The sequence below is a fragment of the Hevea brasiliensis genome, chromosome 9 (genome assembly GCF_030052815.1).
Source record: "Hevea brasiliensis isolate MT/VB/25A 57/8 chromosome 9, ASM3005281v1, whole genome shotgun sequence".
NCBI lineage: Eukaryota > Viridiplantae > Streptophyta > Magnoliopsida > Malpighiales > Euphorbiaceae > Hevea > Hevea brasiliensis.
Genome location: NC_079501.1, coordinates 19,960,376 through 19,981,387, shown reverse-complemented (window position 1 = coordinate 19,981,387; position 21,012 = coordinate 19,960,376). Strand labels below are relative to the sequence as shown.

The 21,012-nt window shown below is 31.4% G+C and overlaps 2 protein-coding genes across 5 annotated transcripts; both read left to right on the top strand.

Annotated features, from left to right (window-relative positions):
- Positions 1-751: 751 nt before the first annotated feature.
- Positions 752-7,719, top strand: LOC110647056 (uncharacterized). 4 transcript variants are annotated; one of them, XM_058153319.1, is made up of 12 exons: positions 753-995; positions 1,078-1,140; positions 1,772-1,906; positions 1,978-2,080; positions 2,513-2,583; positions 2,670-2,774; positions 3,348-3,381; positions 4,154-4,254; positions 6,677-6,754; positions 6,817-7,020; positions 7,325-7,448; positions 7,555-7,719. In XM_058153319.1, the coding sequence occupies exons 1-11, from the start codon at positions 882-884 to the stop codon at positions 7,412-7,414; spliced, it is 1,098 nt and encodes a 365-aa protein (XP_058009302.1). In that variant the 5' UTR covers positions 753-881; the 3' UTR covers positions 7,415-7,448; positions 7,555-7,719. The 4 variants fall into 4 exon arrangements, with proteins under 4 accessions (XP_058009304.1, XP_058009302.1, XP_058009303.1 ...); XM_058153320.1 differs by having other exon boundaries at positions 757-995; positions 6,695-6,754; positions 7,325-7,719; XM_058153322.1 differs by having other exon boundaries at positions 922-995; positions 1,779-1,906; positions 7,325-7,719.
- Positions 7,720-11,037: 3,318 nt separating this feature from the next.
- Positions 11,038-12,394, top strand: LOC110657971 (heavy metal-associated isoprenylated plant protein 21). The gene is made up of 3 exons (XM_021815410.2): positions 11,038-11,264; positions 11,446-11,521; positions 12,064-12,394. The coding sequence occupies exons 1-3, from the start codon at positions 11,193-11,195 to the stop codon at positions 12,354-12,356; spliced, it is 441 nt and encodes a 146-aa protein (XP_021671102.1). The 5' UTR covers positions 11,038-11,192; the 3' UTR covers positions 12,357-12,394.
- Positions 12,395-21,012: the final 8,618 nt, after the last annotated feature.

Sequence of the window (21,012 nt, the reverse complement as noted above, 5' to 3'; positions counted from 1 at the left end):
CATTGCTTAAGTTTTATTGCTCGTTGATTTTCTGTGCGCTTTTGTTTGTATGATGGAGAAAGAGTGAATAAGATATAACAAGAGGAAAAAGATGTCCTAAAGCATGGTAACTATTATGCGCAAATATATTACCATGATGGAAATATATTTCTCTAGTAATATGATCTTGTGGACCATATAATATAAGAAAGAAATACAGAGTCTAACAATGAAAATTAATAATAAAATTAAATTTCATTGCTAATTTAGCAATTCATTAAAATTTTTTTATTAATTTTTAAAAGAAAATAATTTACCAACGAGTTAGCAATAAAATTTATGGTTGTAGAGCTCTTGCCTGGACATAAGAATTTTCGATCAGAAACACGGGACTACTTGGCAATCGATAAACTGAAGTCTAAATATTTGCACGTGGATAAATTTTTAAATCTCATACATATAAGAAAGTCGAATCTTTATAATTATTTATAATTTTCAAACTATTAGTGTATCCTATAATTATTTAGTTTAAAATAAATAAAAATTTTTATTATGAAAAATAAAGTGTTTTAATAAAATTTTATAAAAAAATTTCATAATTAATTATTTTATAAAAATAATATTATTTAATAAAAATTTAATAAGATAAATTATAAAATTTTATTAAATTAACTTATTTTATTAAGTAATTTTACGTAAATATAGAATACACCACGTAGAAATATTTAACTATTATCAAATCCATTCTTGGTCGAAATTTGGGCCTAAGGAAATTGAGTTCCACAGAAGCGCTGTTAACCGAAACAATGTCTTTGCGATTTTGGATAACCTGTGCCTGTGGGCTGTAACAGAGGCGCAGGTAAAAGCCTCAGTGGAGTTGCCGTTGGAGGAGAAGGGAAGGAATGAATTCTTCGCTGATGCTACGTCGTTTCTTCTGTTTCAACGCACCAGCCTCAGCCTCAGCAGCTTCTACTTCTTCTAAGAAGAAGCCTCTCGTGTTCTTGGGCTCTCCTCAGGTACTCATTGCGCACTCCAAAATATATATTTGAACAAATTTTGCAAAGTTCTTTCCATGGAAATTTGAAACTTTCTTTTTAGGTCTCTACAACTGTGCTAGACGCGCTCTTCAATGCATCTTCAGCACCCAATTCCATCTTTGAGGTACTCCATTTTAAAAACGCCTACTCTTACTCTATTATTACTCATACCACTTTCAATTAAAATCAACATCTCCCTTTTCTTTTATTGTTATTAATTTTTTTCGGGTTGTATTCATATTTTATTTTTATTTATGGGCAATTTAATTATTAGAAAGAATTTTTAGTTTATTTTCAGTGTAATTAAGTTACTAAAGTGCAGCACCCTTAAGTTGAAATTCTAAGATATTGATAATTGTTGCTCAAGTGAATTCTTTTACTATACTCTTTTAAGACAATTGTAAATTACAGCTTAAATTATGTGGGGGTGCTGTTCCAACGCTAAATCTGGGGAACCAAAACTTTCCAAAGGCGCTGGACTCATATGTTGGCATTCATGTCATGATACAACTAAATTTAATCAATGAAATGGGTAGATAATTAAATGGATCAGCAATTGGAGTGTTAGATAAAATCTTTTCATTGTTTATTATTTTTAAGTTAAAAATGGTAAATCTTTTTCTTCCTGAGGCTGGTTTGTTAGGCCTTAGCATGTCTGGTTGACCCATCTAAATGCTGGTGGATTTTACTATGACATTTCTGTTAGAATTTTTTCCCCTCTTGGTTGTATGGATTACTAATTTGATATATTTTAGATTGCAGCGATTGTTACTCAGCCACCTGCAAGAAAAGGTAGGGGTAAAAAGCTGATGCCTTCACCAGTTGCTCAGTATGCAATCAATAGAGGCTTCCCCTATGACCTCATTTTCACACCTGAACGAGCTGGAGAGGTAACTAATTTTTATTCTGATAAAGTGACCTTTCTGTGAAGGTAGTTTATTTTCCTTCTGTTACAATGCAGGATGCCTTTTTGTGTGGTCTAAGAGCATTGCAGCCTGAACTTTGCATTACTGCAGCTTATGGGAACATCTTACCTATGCAATTTCTCAAAATTCCATCAATGGGTTAGTCAAATGTGCTTCTGTTAGAAAATTGAAAATTTGTTTATCTGCTACTTTTAAAATGAAAAAGCCATATGTCTAATTAGATGGCAGTAATTTTCATTTTTGGTTGTGTTTGCTGGACAGTTATTGGATTAACTGTCAATGCAGTAATGTTTACAATCCAAAATTACATTTGATAGGAACAAGGACTGCAAATTAGCTCTGCTGAGCTGATCTCTGATGTTTATAGGCTTGGCTTGGCTCTTCTTTTACTAGGTGTGAGCTTAGTAATACAAAAACTAACAGGCAAGGGCTTAACTTGAGCTTGACTTTAATTAATCTCATAATAAATAAATTTTAAATGAGTTAAAACAAGCCAAAGATAACCCAAATACATTATTTATAATATTTTATTGTTTCAAAGTTTCTCAAGTCAATATGTGGTTTTCTCAGGGACAGTCAATGTACACCCAAGTCTATTGCCACTTTACCGTGGTGCTGCTCCTGTTCAAAGAGCATTGCAGGTTCCTTATTTTCATAGGATGCCTTTGCTAGTTATATTAAATGCCTATACAGTCCCATATTATGCATTTATAATTTTCTGCATTAGGATGGTGTTAAAGAAACTGGAGTATCCTTAGCCTTCACTGTTCGTGCTCTAGATGCTGGGCCTGTCATTGCCCATGAAAGGCTGGATGTTGATGATGAAATTAAGGTGCAATTGGTGCTTATATGGGCTACGTTTTACATTTTAATTAATATAATACAAATGATGCTCATACAAATAGTGGCTGAAGTTTTATATTCAATTATTCTACGTATTTGCTAATGCATTTTATTTGACAAAATGGATAGGGTTGGACCATGTAGCTATGACATGCCTTGTAGTTGATATTTATTTAGGCAGGTTGAGTCTCCGCCTGTTTCCCAATGCTGGTTCAGCCAATATCATTGAATATTGCTAACTTTAGTATTTTTGCAAGAACAACTACTTTTAAGACCTAAATCCTAGTTCTTGGCTGTTAGCTCAATATATAGTGATTGTGCAAGACAGAGGTTCCCTCAAAATTGCACTTTTTTTTCTCATTGCATTTATTTTTCTCTTGTTACTCGTGCATGGTCTTACTCAGAGCAGCAGCGGCAGTACTGACTCTTATCTTTGCTTGTTGAATTAGCTTATCATGATATTTTAGCTAACTTTTTCCTTTACATGCAATTCTTGGCTTAGAAGGCAATGATTACTTTTGAATAATTTTATCACCATCATTTATATTGATTACACTTGCAGGCTCCTGATTTACTTGATTTGCTATTTTCTCAAGGTATGTGTGTTCTCTAACTTATGCAATGTATTAGTCATTGTCGCCTACTCTTGCATTTATACCTCAAAATATCTTCGCTCATAGTTAATTTGTTCTTCTTTGTCTATGTGCTCAAAATATTTATTTGAAATCAAGTTTGATTCACCAGATGAATTTTAATCTTCTGTTATTCATTTGAGTTCATAAATGCAAAATAAAGTTTATCGTATCATCAGAATTTAACCTTATAAGTGTGCTCAATTCACTATTAAATAAATATCGCTATATATCTTGAACTGTTCTTGTAAAAAGTGGGGTTGAAGAACTCTATAGTTCTAGTTTTGGCTCTACCATAGTATTGAGAATGAGATCTGTCTGTTTCTTAAGTGATCTAATTCAACTTGAAGGCAGGGGGAAAAAATAGACAAAGGAAGGCAAAATGAAATGGGTAAGAGAATCGAGAGGAGATAGTCACTAATAACTTGATGGAGAATATGGTTTTTAATGGGGAAAAAATGGGGGGAGAGAGATTGTGGCTCAGGCAGGAATGCAGGATAAGAATTTATTGACTTGTTCCTAGGCATTCATGTTTCGAAATGTTTCAGTGGTTTAAATTTATTAATCCTGCAACTGATGTTATATGTTAGCATTTAATTTGGTTCATTAATATTGTCTGTTTTCCAGCATCATCTCTCTTTACTTAATTTGTGGTGAATTTGTGTTGTAGCATTCTATTGGATGAATTCTTTCATTGCGCCAATCATTTCTATTAATGAATGATATAACTTAGCAGGATCTAAACTTCTGATTCATGAGCTTCCTGCTATATTTGATGGGTCAGCTAGAGCAAACGCTCAACCACAAGATGATTCTAAAGCTACTTTGGCTCCAAAAGTAACCTCTCGCTCTCTCTTTCTGATGTTTCCCCCCTTTTATCTTTCTTAAAGTTTTGGAAATGGAACCATCAATGAATTACCCCCAAGGTCAGAAAATAGTGCGCAACAGTGTATATCCATTCATAGTTTCATAAGCTGTGTATAGAACAATATAAAAGAATGTGAATTATACTAGAAGGATTAGATCTTTAGAAGTAAATGAAGCACTTAAGATAATGAAAGTGGGTAAAGCCTGTGGACCCGATGAAATACCAATTGAAGTGTGAAAGTATTTGGGAGATATGGGAGTGGCATGGTTAACTAAATTATTTAATAAGATTCTAAACTCAAAGAAAATGCCTGATGAATGGAGGAAGAGTATTTTAGTACCTATTTTTAAAAATAAGGGAGACATACAGAGTTGCTTAAACTATAGGGGAATTAAACTCATGAGCCATACTATGAAGTTGTGGGAGAGAGTTGTGGAGCATCGACTACGTCATGATACTTCTATCTCTCTCAATCAATTTGGTTTCATGCCCGGTCGTTCAACTATGGAAGCGATCTTTCTCATTAGAAGCTTGATGGAGAAATATAGAGATGTGAAGAAAGATCTACACATGGTTTTTATTGATTTGGAGAAGGTTTATGATAGTGTTCCAAGAGAGGTCTTATGGAATGTGTTAGAACAAAAGAGAGTATCTATTAGGTACATACAAGTATTGAAAGATATGTATGAAGGAGCAACTACTATTGTGCGCACAGTGGGAGGGGACACAAGAGATTTTTCGATCTCAATGGGATTACACCAAGGATCAGCCATAAGCCCTTACCTTTTTACATTAGTTTTAGATGAACTGACGAAACATATACAAGAGAGTATTCCTTGGTGCATGATGTTTGCAGATGATATTGTTTTGATAGATGAGACATGAGAAGGAGTCAATAGAAAGCTAGAACTTTGGAGAAGTACTCTAGAGTCAAAGGATTTTAAGTTAAGTAGAACGAAGACAGAATACATGCATTGCAAGTTCAATGAAAGCCAAATTGGTGATAGGGAAGGAGTTAGTTTGAATGGAGTGGTACTGTCCCAAAGTAATCACTTTAAATATCTAGGCTCAGTCCTTCAAGTAGATGAGGGATGTGAGGAGGATGTTAGTCATAGGATTAAAGCCGGATGGTTGAAGTAGAGACGTGCCACGGGAGTTTTATGTAATCGTAAGATTCCCAATAAATTGAAAAGAAAATTTTACTGTACAGCCATACGACCGGCAATATTATATGGTAGTGAGTGTTGGGCACTGAAAGAGTCGTATGCATCTAAGATAAGAGTTGCAGAGATGAGAATGTTAAGGTGGATGAGTGGCCATACTAGACTAGATAAAGTTCGTAATGAGAGTATTAGAGAAAAGGTAGGAGTGTTGCCAATTGAAGATAAGTTGAGAGAAGGGAAATTGAGGTGGTTTGGTCATGTGAAGCGTAGACATACGGAGGCTCCAATTAGACAAGTAGAGCACATTAGGTTAGAGGATAGAAAGAAAAAAATGGGTAGACCTAAATTGACTTGGAGGAGAGTAGTACAACATGACCTAGAAGCATTACATATTTCTAAGGATTTAACCCAAAATTGTTCAGAGTGGAGAAAGCGAATCCATATAGCCGACCCCAAATTTTTGGGATAAAGACTTAGTTGAGTTGAGTTGAGTTGAAGGTCTTGTTAGACATATTGTGATAAAATGATGCATTGTAAAATGTGCATTCTTCTATGCCATAGCTTTGAGACATTCACGCTTTTCTTGTCATCTGCATTTGAATGTTTTTTGGGTGATATTTTCCTTTAGTCTTTCATGTTCTGTTTTCATTTTTACTTCTAAGCACCTTATGTTTGCCTCTTTGTAACTTTTAGTGCTCTTATCTGTAATGTTCATATGACTGGACTCATGATGAATCCTGCATTTGTGTTTGTTGATTTCTTTATCTATGCTACTATGCTCTTATAATTGTCAGATATATATATGTGTGTGTGTGTGTGTGTGTGTGTGTGTGTGTGTGTGTATTATGTCTTTCTCTCTGATTAGATGGGTACTATTCTCTTATTGCCTAATATCTATTCAACATTAGAAGCTATATAAGAACAGGGCCATTAGAAGCAATATAAGAGAATGAAAATAGCATCTTGAATTTTGTACTGCTATTTTGAGTTAATCTGTCCAAATATTCTGTGATATTTTACTTGTATTTTGAGATTGGTCTTTTGGTATGAAGTTCGAGTATTCAATCTAGCCATTTAGTAATTATGCAGAAAAGATGAGTTAATCAAAGCAATGCCAAGTTTGCATGTCAGCTTTGATGGCTTGTTGCCACATGAAATGCCAGATATGATTTTTTTGTTTTGTTTCCCTTTATTGATGCAGAATGGATGAAAATGTAATATAATATAGCTTCTCTGCGATATGCAGATAGCTCCTGAGGAGTCATGGATATCCTTTGATGAAGAAGCTTGGGTCCTACATAACAAGGTAAGCTCTTGCTTTTCCCTCCTAATATATGACTATGCAATGACTATAAGCAACCTTTTTAGGTTCGTGCATTTGCAGGGTGGCCAGGAACACGAGCTAAATTAATGCTTGCTGACGGCAAAGATGGTCAGCAAAACATCATTGAACTGAAGATCATTACTACAAGAGTTTGCCACCATGGCATTGTCCAGGGCAATGAAATGGACGAAATAACTTTTTCCAAGGGTTCTTTGGTGTTTCCTTGCAGAAACTCCACTCCACTTGAGGTCAGTTCAACCATCAGTTTATTATTTAATCATTATTGTAAAAGAAGATTGTGTAGCTATTTTGATGGCATTCAGAATATAACCGAGTACTCCAAAAAGAAATCGAAAATATTTAAATACTCTTTTCCCTATTGAAAAAGGGGCAAAATTAAAAATCTTTAACAGTTGGACTATGAGAAAAACATTTGAGGCAGGAAGACATTTTATATTTGGGGATCTCCGTTCTTTACTTCGTCAAAATGAATGTGCAAACCCGTGAGCTGTTTTGAATTGATGGATTTTGATCCTTTCCAAAACCAATCAGGTATTGGAAGTTCAGCTTCCTGGCAAGAAGGTGGTAAGTGCAGCTGCCTTTTGGAATGGTTTGCGAGGTCAAAAGCTGAAGAAATTATAGCAGAGGAAGCTTTTCATCTAGATGGCCGATCTAGGTAGGGCAAATTTGTTGATTCTTTCGTACCAAAAACTTTGTTAAGCTCTCTATCTATGTATTTTTGTTACTCATTGTTTTGTGATGAACTTCAATCTCTCCGCTAGTATTAGCCGAGCATGGATTTTGGAGTGTCTAACTGGCTGCATGGCATGATTATGTAATAAATCAATACAAACAATAATAGATCATTCAACCTGTTAGCCATTCAACTGGGCAGTTGGCTGCCGCGGAATATTCAATTATCAATGTTGAGCACTTTTTTTTTTTTTTTTTGTATGTGCTAAATAATGTTAAGTTGTTGCTTTTTGGAGGCAGAGACAAAAGATTTATATATGAACAATTTACTAACCTTCAGCTAAAGTAATTTTCTTATACTTCCTGATGGCATGTGTTGCATATTTGGGGATAATTATGTCAGTTTCAAAGGCTATATCCTTTAAACAGCCCACGAGCAGGTAAAGTAATGAGGTGGTGATATTTGTTATATTGTTGTTATTTTCAGTGATGTGGTCTTTGTTATTTGAATAGTTTATGATTTTTTTTTTATTAATTTAAAATTAAATTCAAATTTTAGAAAATAAAATAAAAAAATTTGAATTAACTGAACTGTTATTATTAGTTATTCTATTTATTTGGATTAATTTCAGATTACATGAACAAAATTGCGTATCACTTGGCTATTCAATCTGTGCCCACCCAAATCTTCTTCTTCCAGAATAATTGCTATCCCTCTTAATTAGGTTGTCCCTCATAATCATAAACTTGAACTCCAAAAACTTACATTAGAAATTCAGCAAACCAACTATTCATGTCCCTTAAGACTGGATGTCAAGTTCTATGAATTAAAACCCCACTCCACAAGATCTAGAAGAAATTTTTGGATTTATTTGATTTTACATTTAATTGTCATTATTAAAACAGCATGCAACTAATTGCGATGAGTTGTGTCCAATTTAGTCACAGAAAAAAGAGTGCTAATTTGATATCATCTCATAGCCCTTCACAAAGAACCTAGTGCAATTGATCATTTTAATAAGAAATGTAGGTGCATTATGAATGTTTGAATACCAGAGATGATTCATAGGCATTACCATAATCTATAACTCATTGTATGCATACTAGTGGGGAGTGGGGACATTTTGTAGCTATAATGCTGGTACAAGATTTCCCAACTTCTAAATAATGTGCCTTCTATATATGATGACTCTTTAATTTTTATTTATAATTCGTTGCCTTTACCATTAAAAGAGCTTTATTAATTCATCCAAAGATAATTATTTTCAATATAGGCTCTATTTGTTTAGCGAAAAATAACTTGTGATAAATTATTTATTAAGAAAATATTTTCTAAAAAATCATTTTTTATTGCTTGATTGTAATGTTAAACTGATGATAAGTATTTATGTCATTTATGTATAAGTGTTTTCACATTTTAGTAAGAAAATAATTTTCTTAAAAATGGCTTAATTTTTTCATTGATCATAAAAATATTTTTCATTAACTCGTTTTCTAAGCACCCAAAATGCCAGATAATGCGAAAAGAGTTTTTCAATAAAATATTTTTTTACGAAACAAACAGAGTTGTGAAATTATTATTTTGTTAAGCCTTAGAATTCCTTAACATATTGTTCATAGTGAGTATGATTCCATGGAGTTTTGAGTTTCATGTATTTTTGAGATTTGGAGTAATATGTTCACTCCTTCTTATTGTTTCAAAATTAATATATTATTGGTTGAATTTGAAAATTGTTGATTTATTATGTATAATATTGAAAAATATGATAGTAAATTTTATTAGCAGAAAACAAAATCTCCCATAATTGTAAATTTACACCTTTAAATTCCCAACCTTTTTGTTGTAGCTGGGGTGGGTAAGATTCCAAGACTAGTCTCCTCGAACGGCTTAATGCTTTGCGTACAACATTTATTTATTTATCCATCTTTTGCTTTTTAATTACGCATTAAGCTAACTATATTAATTGCCCTCCAATAAAAATAATTTTAATAATTAAAAAAATTGGATTTCTCAAATATTTGAACCTGCTGATAAAATAAGATATTGGCTATATTAATCGCCCTCCATTATTTGCCTTCATTTACGCAACTTTATATTTTGCATTTTTTTTATTTATAAATAATTAATAACTATATATTGAATTTATAACAACAAGTCCCTTAAACCAAAAGTTTAGCACGGTTTGATGGATATAGTGAACTTAATAGACCTAATTTTTAATATATATAGAAGAATTTTTAATTTATAGGTTAGTCAAGAAATGTACATAGTGTACTGAATTCATAGAAGAATTCTTCCTATAAATAAATATATTGAAATGCAGGCTGTTATTATATTATGTTTTGTTGCAATAATTACCAATAATGTTTAAAAATGAAATAGAATTATTAAAGTAAAGAAAAAAGAAATAATGATTATACTTAAATTTATCTTTTAATATAAAAATACAAAAATTTATCTGATATTCAAGTTTTATTATAATTGAATTCGGGTCATAAAAAATAATTCAAAGTTTGGATAGAATAGAGCAATGATATCAACAATTGGAGATTATTTAATGCAGATAAGTAGAAAGCAAGCCACCCTCATTGATCGAAAATGAAAGCCAACACAAAAGAACTTTAGCTTGTTTCCATTAACCAACTTAGACAATAAACAATTCAGGAAACTCAAAAGCATTGCTGCCCCCACCTCATGATTTCCGGCCACTTTAGCATGGTTTGTGGGCTTTTTCTCCTTTCTATCTAATAATTAACATATATGTATATTTTATTAGAATTGTCGTCTCTAGAATTATGAGATCTTAAATTTGAAATTTGATTCATATTTTGATTAAAAATTCTTTTCTCTTTTAAACATTTTATAAGAAATAAAGCTCAATTTGCCCTCTCTATTTATTGGGGAGGTTTAATTTAGTTAATTTTTAACTTTTAGTCCAATTTAATCCATAAATTTTAATTTATGTTCAAATTAGCCTAATTAATTAACATGTGCCATTTTTTCATATTTAATTATTTTTAATATTAAAATATTATTTTTATATTGTATAATTATTTAAATAAAAAATAAAAATATTATTTTTATTATTTAGTATTATTAATTAAACCGAAAATATAAAAAAATATCTTTATATTTTCATATAATTAATTAAAATTTTAATTAATTTTAATTATTTAAATAAAAAAATATGATTTTTGTATTTCATGCTTTTGATTTAAAATTAGAAAATTATAATTAAATAAAACTAAAAATATAAAAATATTTTTTTCCATATTATTAATTAATATTAAAAAAGTAAAATATAAAAATAACTAATTATAATTAATTAATTAAGATTAAAAATAATTAACTAAACAATTAATATTAAAATATAAAAAAATTAAAAATATTTAAAAAAATTAAAAAAAGGGCAACTGACGCACCAAAGTGGTGAGTGAGTTTGACCTTTCTCAAAATTAGACTAAATTAGATATAAATTAAAATTTTTAAATTAAATTGAATCAAAAATTAAAATTGAACTAAATTGCACCTCACAATAAGTATAAGGAGGGAGAAATTAGACCTTATACCCATTTTCTAGACATTGGCACATTGCTTGTTCATATCTCTGCTTGAACCCAACAAGCAACTTCCTATATATATACACCGTTTCTCTCGCTCTCAATCTCTATATGTTTCCCTCTCTGTGTAGTTTGCTTTCTTTCTTTCTAGCAAAAATAAGCAAAAATGGGTGCTCTTGATTACCTTTCTAACTTTTGCACTGTCACTAGCACAAGAAGCAAACGCAAACCAATGCAGGTACTAATTAGCAGCTTCCGATCCTTTTCTACCTTTTTCTTTTGTTTATGATCTGTAAAAGAGAGTATGGTTTGCCCTCTCTCTCCGTCTCCATCTCTTTTGCCTCTGTTACTTGCTCAACTGCTGTGACCTTTTCTTTAAAAGATATGGGTTTGCTTTGTTTTTTCTTTTGGTTTCTCAGACAGTTGAAATCAAAGTGAAAATGGACTGTGATGGCTGCGAAAGAAGAGTTAAACACGCTGTTACCTCCATGAAAGGTTGTATTATGAGAACTCTCTGGGCTCTTTTAATTTCTTTCTTTGTATGTTCTTGTTCCTAAGTTTACTTTTTGTCTTTCTGAATCATATATTTGCACTGACCTGCAGAGAAGCAAGCACTCAATTAAAAGAAAAAAGTCACATAACTCACATCAGCATTTCTAAGAAAAAACAAAAGCTTCTTTTCGTTTGATATCTGCAAAATATCGAAAATAGAAACAAATGAATCTGCTGTGAACCTTAAAGAAAACATATCTTCAGTTCTTTTAGCTGAAAATATTTATCTTTTTGTGAATATGACAACTGACAATTCAATCATCGAAAGAGAGACAAGTAAATCAATGGATGAAAATTTTTTGTTTTGTTAAAAAATAAAAATAAAGCCTTTGAATCTCAATAGTTGAATGATATATATGAAGCTTTATCCTATTCTAGACACTGGACTAAGGAGTGTACTTCAGTCACCTATTTTATATTTCAAGAAAATGGGAATTTAATTCTTAATTCTGATATAATCCATGGCCATATATCTACATGTGCAGGTGTAAAGACAGTGGAAGTGAACAGAAAACAAAGCAGGGTAATAGTAAGTGGATATGTTGATCCAAACAAGGTGTTAAAGAGAGTGAAGAGCACTGGGAAGAGAGCAGAATTTTGGCCTTATATCCCACAACACTTAGTTTACTATCCTTATGCATCTGGTGTCTATGACAAAAGGGCACCAGCAGGCCACGTTCGTAATGTTGTGCAAGCTTTCCCTGCCTCAAATGCTCCTGAGGACAACATTGTTTCTATCTTTAGTGATGATAATGTCAATGCATGTTCTGTCATGTGAGCAACTCATTTTAATTACTTTCATGAGTTTCTGAAAAATGGGTTGCTTTCTTATTGTAAGCAAGACCACCTCCTTAATTATAACATGTATATATATATATATATATATATATATATATATATATAATTTGTGTTGCGCCCTTTAAGATGAATTTTGATTAGAAAAGCATAGTGTTTTCCTTTTACCTTGATGCAAAGAATTAGGTTATTTGAGAACTTTACAGTATTTCCCAATATATTGAACATAGAGTTTTATAATTTTTTCACCCACCTTTATTATAGAGGCTTCAAAAAGAAGATAATTTTGAGTGTTCATTAATATTTTGGTGGTGAATTGTTCAATGGGGAGGCATAATTTCAAGGTTGGAAACTTGAAGAATAAGGTTCTCTTTTGTCTACCACAAATTAATACACGAATAACACTAGGTAAACCAAATCTAATCTATGACTATAAATTAGATGGAATCAATTTCGTTTGCCATCATTGTTTGCTATATAAAGACTAGATAGTCTACTCAATTGATTTAGTTTGATGAATAAGGATGAAAGTTTTCTTTTCTTATCAATTAATATTTTAAAATTATTTATTCTGAAAATATATATACAGAAGAAATGTACTTTTAAAATTATTTAAGAAAGAGACTTAATTTTAATATGCAAAAATTGATATGAAAATACTCTAATTATAAATATCAAATAAAAAATAATATAATTAGCCTATTAGATACGTTTTATCTTTTAAAATTAAGGTGTAATTATTACTAAAAATAGATTTAAAAAAAATGCTAACATGCGATGTGATTAATGTCAAGTCTTATTATTAACATATGATAAAATTAAATTAACATAATAGTTATATGGTGCTACATTTAATTGCATGAGGGATATGCAAAATTATTAAGAAATGCAGAGATAAACCAACACAAATACCATATTAACTCTTTTATCCATTTTATAATTTTTCATGAGCATGAAAACTATTGCATTGTACAAATATTTGAAAATGAACATTACGCCTTATATTTTTATTTTAAATTTATTTTTTAATAATAAAATATAATTTAAGGATATATGATCTTTAAAAAATTATATTATTTTTGCTTAATTGTAATGACAATTCTCTTGTTATTGGCTTAGTACCAAAGATCATATTACACTCATATTTTCATAAAGCAAGAAATTAAAATACCATTTAATAATAAATAGTCCAAATGTTTTAATATATGTAAAAAAAAATATTTAAAATAATAATATTAAAATTTACAAAAATAAGACTATATTATTTTAAATAATATAAAATAAATCCAATTTGGCAGTCTTAAATTTTTCAACACAATAGCCCAAGTTGTGGCTTTAAGTTTAGTGGAGTGATGTAACAATGCATGAAGAAGAGACCGTAATCTTCTCATCCTAAATTTTCTTTATAATATATTCTTAATTAATTAATTAATAATTACCATATAATTAGACCACGAGAACGATAGACCACCTTTTGATCTTGTTCTTATTTTTTATTAATTACCGCCGTGGATATTTTGCTAACTTTATATCAAACTCAATCCCATTAATGTAAAATAATATTCAAAATCTTATCAACTTAACCTTTATCGCAGCTTAAAAAAATAAAAATAAAAATAAAAAACAAAACTTAACCTTCATCTCTTTGTCTGGCAGCTAACTACCTTATTATATTACAATGTATGGGCCTCTACAATTATTTTTCTTAATTAAGAATGTTCAATTAATTTTAATAAAAAAAAAAATTGTTCAACGAATGATTAACTAACAAATAAATAAAATTTAATATGATTAATTTTTATATTAAACACATGAATTATGTTATTTTTTAAATAAATACTTGAGATGGGTTTTCAATTTTTTTTTAATAAAAATTTTAAGTAAGGGAGACTCAGACCAAAATAAGAGTGTATGATTAAACTCATTAAGAGATTATAGTAAAATTTACCGTTAATTATGAAATGACACAAAATTAATTAATTATCATTATATCCCTAAAGAGGGAGAATGAACATGATTATTAGAAGCACCTCCTTTGGTTAGGATTTATGCTTTTTTTATCACAAACGAAGCTTCTGCGTTAACTTTTCAGCCCCTGCTTTTGTTGTTTGATTAAACTAAAGTGAACCCACTAATCCAACACCAAATATTTTGTTATTATATATTTTAATTAATTAAAGATATATAAATTTTATTGAACAAAAAGTAATTTTAATAGCAAGATCCTTCATTTTGACTAAAGTCTACACATAAATTAACTAGCTGATTCTTTAATGTCTCATCAAGAAAATATTACAATATAATTTTACGTTTACCATGTAATGATAAGATGTCCATGATTTGGTAACATTCAAAGTCACTTCAAATAATAATGTCTTGAGTTGAAATGAGGTAATGAAAAATGGGTAAAAATAGGAAGATTTGTAGCAGAAAACAGTGACTTCTTACGGTAAAAACTCTAAAATAAATAAATAAATAAAATTATTAATAAATTTTAATTTAATAATATTAGAGTTAACTCTAAAACTATAAATTTCATATTTAAATTTCAATCAGAATAAGAATCGATTGTTATAATTTCAAGAGTGAATTTAAAGGCTTAGTGCCTAATTAATTACTTGTGCCAAAATGCCTTTCCTTTTCCCACTAGAACAACGTAAGTGCATTTACAAGTACAGCTAGGCTCTAAAAGCAAACCATAAAGTGAAGGATAATTATTAGAGGAAAGCAAGTCATAGTTGGCTTTGTCCGCTAATATTCTGCGAGATAGATAGAATAGAAAGCTTGTTAACTCCAGCTAACATGATCAAACGAATGTCTCTTTCTTTGAAGGGCCTTTTAAAGCCTTACCTTTCTTTCTTTGAATCAAAGCCCATAACAAGGCCCAGCATGAACCTTCCTCAAGTCTCCACTTCCACTTTTTTGCATTTGTGAATCATTTTAGGCGGCTGTTCTTTGTAGGGTTTCCTCCTTCCGCTTTATTATACATATAAAATAATATATATTCTTGTTGATTAAACTCAGTGCTCTTCGTTACTCTAAAATTTTTAGTTTGAATTTTAATTAAAATTATTATATAGATTATTTTAGACATAAAATCTTTATTAATATTCAAAACTCATAAATCCTTTGATATCACTTTTCTTTACATCATCTTAATCCTCTCTCTTTCCCCTCTCATTCTTTCTCTTACCAACTTATCATACTCCCTACTAGAGTACTTGATGCTTTTACATTGATCACGACCATATCATTTTAATTGATATTCTCTCATTTTATCTCTAATATGTGCTATATTCATTTTCTGATAGATATAGATATGATCATTTATAATTTTTTTTCTTTGATGTGTTACCAGATATCTATCTTAATATTAATATTTTTGTCACACTTATTTTGTAAATATTTTGTACTTTATATGCACAATATTCATTCTAATATAACATAACTGAATTGATCACAGTTCTATAAAAAGTATATTCACTTTATTAGGAATCTTCAAATAATACACCTATTGTAATCTTTCATTTTATCCATAATGTGTTAATATTATGAGATTAAGTTTTTCAATTTTCAATCAAAATTAAATTAATAAATATCCATTTTATATTGTCAAAAAGTTAAGAATTCAAATACTAATAATCTCTTTTGCAATAAAAATTTTGAATTTCATATGTATATCACATGATTACCCAAAGAAAAGCTCTATGAGCATCAACCAACCTTATACATTTCGCTATATATATGGAATAATACATTCATCATCTCAAAGAATCTGACAGAGAAATTTTATGCTCCCATCCCATTGATATTCCTCCTTATCTCATCCTAATACCATAATAAAGCCAACCCCATTGCCTTAGGAAACTTACACTTTATTAATTAAATTATGTGTATCTTTGAAGTTTCCAAAGTTACTGTTAGCGTAATTACAGTAATTAGCATGATTATAGGAGATTTATGTAGCATAATTACAGCAATTAGCATGATTATAGGAGATTTGTGTAGCATAATTACAGTAATTATTATTCTTGTCTAAATTAGCTCATATTCTCATGTATAAATAGATGTAATATCTCTGTAAATAAGACACAGACAAATACATAATCATTTTCTTCATTACTTGTATTCTTTCTTCTAACATGGTATCAGAGCCGTAAAACTTTTATTTCTAGTTTCTGGGGTCTCTCTTTTCTCTCTACAACCTGTTCTGGTTCATTCTTTCATTCCTGTTATTATACCATTTTTTTTTCTCCTCATCTTATTATCAATGGAGAAATCTGATATTTCAAAACATATTGCAACAGTTCTGACTAGTTCCAACTACAATATTTGGGTTCAAGGAATGAAAAGTTTTTTGATAGGTCGCAAGCTTTGGCGTATTGTTACCGAAGATATCACTACGCTGACAAGAGAGAACGATGAAACTGATGCAAAATTTGCTGATCGTCTTGAGGATTAAGATAGTAAAAATGATCAGATCATCACCTAGTTTCGCAATACCTTTGTCTCGTCCATCCACATCCAATTTGCTAATTATGACTTTGCAAAAAAAATCTGGGATTTTTTGGCTAATCGATATCAGACCACTGGACTTGCCCACTATTATCAGTTGTGGATTACTCTTCATAATCTGAAACAAGAAGCAGGTCAATCTGTGAATGATTTTCTTGCCCAGGTTCAACCCATTTGGAATCAAATATCTCAGGCCAAAATCAATGAAGATCATTTTCATCTCATTCAAGTTCTAATGGCTCTTCGATCAGAATATGAGGCCATTCGAGCGTCCCTGCTACATCGAAATCCACTCCCATCATTGGATACTGCTATTCAAGAGATTATTTTTGAAGAGACTCATCTCAGTTTGGATAAAACTCCTCAATTTGAAATTGCTCTTGCAACTACTCGATCCTCACATCAGAAATCTGGCAATCAACTCTATAAGAATTGTAATCAAATTGGTCATGCTTTTGCATATTGTCCTACTATAGAATGTAAATATTGTCATGATTATGATCATATTCTTGAATATTGTCCCACACGCCCTCTAAGACCAAAAGGAGGGCATTCTAAATTCAAGAATGTCTCAAAGCCTGGATCTTCTTCTATTGAGGGTTCTGCCATCACCATGAGTGATCTTGAGGCACTATTCAAGCAGGTTATCTCTTCTAATTCTCCGCCATGTCCGCCACTCGGTAATTCTTATTAGCTTTTGACTCGCATGTTGTAATCATATGACCACTAATATTAAATTCTTGTCTTATCTTCCTTACCACCAATCCATCAAATGGTACTAAAATGAACATCACACAGGTCATGTGTCTACCTCAAATCTTCATCTCCCTAACACCTATTATATCCCTAATTTGGCACTCAATCTTATTTTTGTTGGTCTTGTGTGAAAATGACTAAATGTTATTTTTTCTCCCCATGGTGTCAGTGTCCGACAAATTCTTGGGGAGGGTCACAGAGTGGGTCGATTATTTGAGCTTGCATCTTTACATCTTTCTCGAGATTTGTGTCTCTACAATCCCTAATTCCTCCATTCACCAATGGCATCTTCGTCTTGGTCATGCTTAATTCAACCTTTAATTTCTCGTGGATTATTAGGATCTACTAAGTTTGAGTCATTTAATTGTTTAAATTGTCAGCTTGCAAAACAACCTGCATTATCTTTTTCTCATAATAATACTACTTCAGACACTCCTTTTGGTTTAATTCATTCTGACATTTGGGTCCTTCTCCTATTTCTTTAATAAATGGTTTTCGTTATTTTGTGATATTTATTGATGATTATTCTCGGTTTACTTGGATATATTTTTTGAAACATCGATCTGAGTTATCACAAATTTACATCACATTTGCAAAAATGATTAAAACTCAATTCTCTTGTGACATTAAAATTCTCCGAACAGACAATACCATGGAATATTGGGATTTTTCTTTACTTCAGTTTCTTAGTCAACAAGGCACCGTTGTTCAACGTTCTTATCCTCACACCTCTCAAAGCATCGCCATATTCTTGATTACTCTTCTTCTTTCTGCCTCATGTCCAGAAAAATTTTGGGGAGAAGCAGCTCTTCATGCTGTTTATATTATTAACCGTCTTCCTACCTTGGTTCTTCATAATTTATCTCCTTTTGAAAAGTTGTTTGGACAACCTCTTGACTATTCCATCCTTAAACCTTTTGGATGTATTTCTTTTGTTCTTTTACGACCTCATGTACATACCAAATTAGAACCCCGTGCTCGTCTATGTTGTTTTCTTGGTTATGGCTTGAACACAAAGGGTATCGTTGTTGGGATCCTGTTTCTAATAAGTTATGCATCTCTCGTCATGTTACCTTTTGGGACAATACTATATTCTCTTCTCTTTCCAAATTTTATCACTCTGTTAATACTAACTCTCTATTTTTCACTAACTCCTCCAAAGAGCTGTTTTCAAGTCCTGATCCAGGTGATTGTGATGTGCTCAATATTAGACCAACTACACCTGCCCCTGTTGAATCTGCACCAGTTGTTGATCCAGTACCTATGCCTGCGTCTCCTCCTAGCACTACTCTTTGTCGTTCTACCTGTGTAAGTGAAACTCCTCATTATCTTTCTGATTTTCACTGTTACTCTACTATTGCAACCCTTCATGAGCCTCGTTCTTATCATGAGACAAGTACTGACCCTCTTTGGCAGCAAGCTATGAACTTGGGCTTTAGAGAAAACTCATACTTGGGATTTAGTTGATCTTCCACCAAGCAAGACCCCTATTGGTTGCAAATGGATTTACAAAATCAAAACCCGTTCTGATGGAACTATTGAACACTACAAAGCTCGCTTAGTAGCCAAAGGGTACACTTAAGAGTATGGTATCGACTATGAAGAAATTTTTGCTCCAGTGGCCCGACTAACATCTATTCGCAGTCTCTTAGCTATTGCTGCAGTTTGTAAATGGAAACTTTTCCAGATGGATGTCAAAAATGCTTTTCTTCTTGGTGATTTAACAGAAGAAGTTTATATGCATCCTCCTCCTGGTTATCATTCTCCTCATAAGGTTTACAAACCTCGACGAGCCTTATATGGATTAAAACAAGATCCCAGGGCTTGGTTTGCCAAATTTAGTTCCACTCTTGCTCAACTCGGTTTTCTCTGTAGTCCACATGATTCTGCATTATTCACTCACTGAACTGACAGTGGTATTATTCTTCTGTTGCTTTATGTTGATGATATGATAATAACAGGAGATGATTCATCTGGTATTTCAGAGTTACAACATTATCTCAATCAGCATTTTGAAATGAAAGACCTGGGTTCTCTCAGCTATTTTTTGGGTCTTGAAGTTTCTAAAAATTCTAATGGCTATTATCTATCTCAAGCCAAGTATGCATCCGACTTACTTTCTCGAGCAAGCATCACTGATAGCAAAATAGTATCAACCCCATTAGAGCTCAATTGCAAACTTACACCTCTTAATGGCACTCCTCTTGATGATCCTACTTTATATCAACAACTTGTCGGGAGTCTTGTTTATCTAACAGTTACTCGACCTGATATTTCATATCTTTGTTCATCTTATGTCTGCTCCTCGCTCAACTCATTTCTCTGTAGTACTTCCAATCCTTTGTTATATCAAAGGCACTCTTTTTCATGGTTTGCATTTTTCTGCTACCTCCTCCCTAGTATTATCTGGCTACTCTGATCCGCGGATCATCGCTCTACAACTGGTTATTGTTTCTTCTTGGGTAATTCTCTTATCTCTTAGCGTAGCAAAAAGTAAACTGTTGTTGCACGTTCTAGCACAGAATCTGAATATCGTGCTCTTGCTGATGCTACATTTGAATTACTTTGGTTACGATGGTTATTAACTGATTTGAGTGTCACTCATTCTTCTGCCACAATGCTTCATTGCGATAATAGAAGTGCCATACAGATTTCTCATAATAATGTATTTCATGAGCGTACCAAACACATCGAAATTGATTGTCATTTTGTACGTCATCATGTTGCTAATGGCACCATATGTTTGATTCATGTCTCCTCTGTCAGCCAAACTGCTGATATATTCACCAAAATGCATCCTCCCACTCGCTTTCAAGATCTCTTAAGCAAACTCAAGTTGGCACCTGTGCTACCACCTTGAGTTTGAGGGGAGATGTTAGCATAATTACAGCAATTAGCATGATTATAGGAGATTTGTGTAGCATAATTACAGCAATTATTATTATTATCTAAATTAGGTCACATTGTCATATATAAATAGATGTAATATCTTTATAAATGAGACACAGACAAATACACAATCCTTTTATTCATTACTTGTATTCTTTCTTCAATAGTTACTATCACTATCAAATCATATAAACACAATAAATGATTATATACACATAATAAAATTTTCCCCATATCATCCCTGAAATCACAATTCAATTAACGTTACTGGAGTTTCGAATTTAACCAAATTTAAATGGAAATTTTACAGCTACTTTATTTTAATAAAGTAAAATTTATTTTGTAGATGATTATCCTTAAATATAATAATTCATTTATTGATTAAAGTAATAAAAAGTAAATAATAACGTGAATAAAAATTAAATTAATTATAGACGACATTAAATTTAAATATCAAATATACTATCATTCATAACATG

Excerpts from the sequence above, each read along its gene's own strand:
- LOC110647056 (XM_058153319.1), top strand. The coding sequence starts at position 882 with ATGAATTCTTCGCTGATGCTACGTCGTTTCTTCTGTTTCAACGCACCA. Across the intron at positions 4,255-6,676 it reads AAGCTACTTTGGCTCCAAAA|CTTCTCTGCGATATGCAGAT; the intron begins GTAACCTCTCGC and ends AATATAATATAG. Across the intron at positions 7,021-7,324 it reads GAAACTCCACTCCACTTGAG|GTATTGGAAGTTCAGCTTCC; the intron begins GTCAGTTCAACC and ends AAAACCAATCAG.
- LOC110657971 (XM_021815410.2), top strand. The coding sequence starts at position 11,193 with ATGGGTGCTCTTGATTACCTTTCTAACTTTTGCACTGTCACTAGCACA. Across the intron at positions 11,265-11,445 it reads GCAAACGCAAACCAATGCAG|ACAGTTGAAATCAAAGTGAA; the intron begins GTACTAATTAGC and ends TTGGTTTCTCAG. Across the intron at positions 11,522-12,063 it reads CGCTGTTACCTCCATGAAAG|GTGTAAAGACAGTGGAAGTG; the intron begins GTTGTATTATGA and ends CTACATGTGCAG.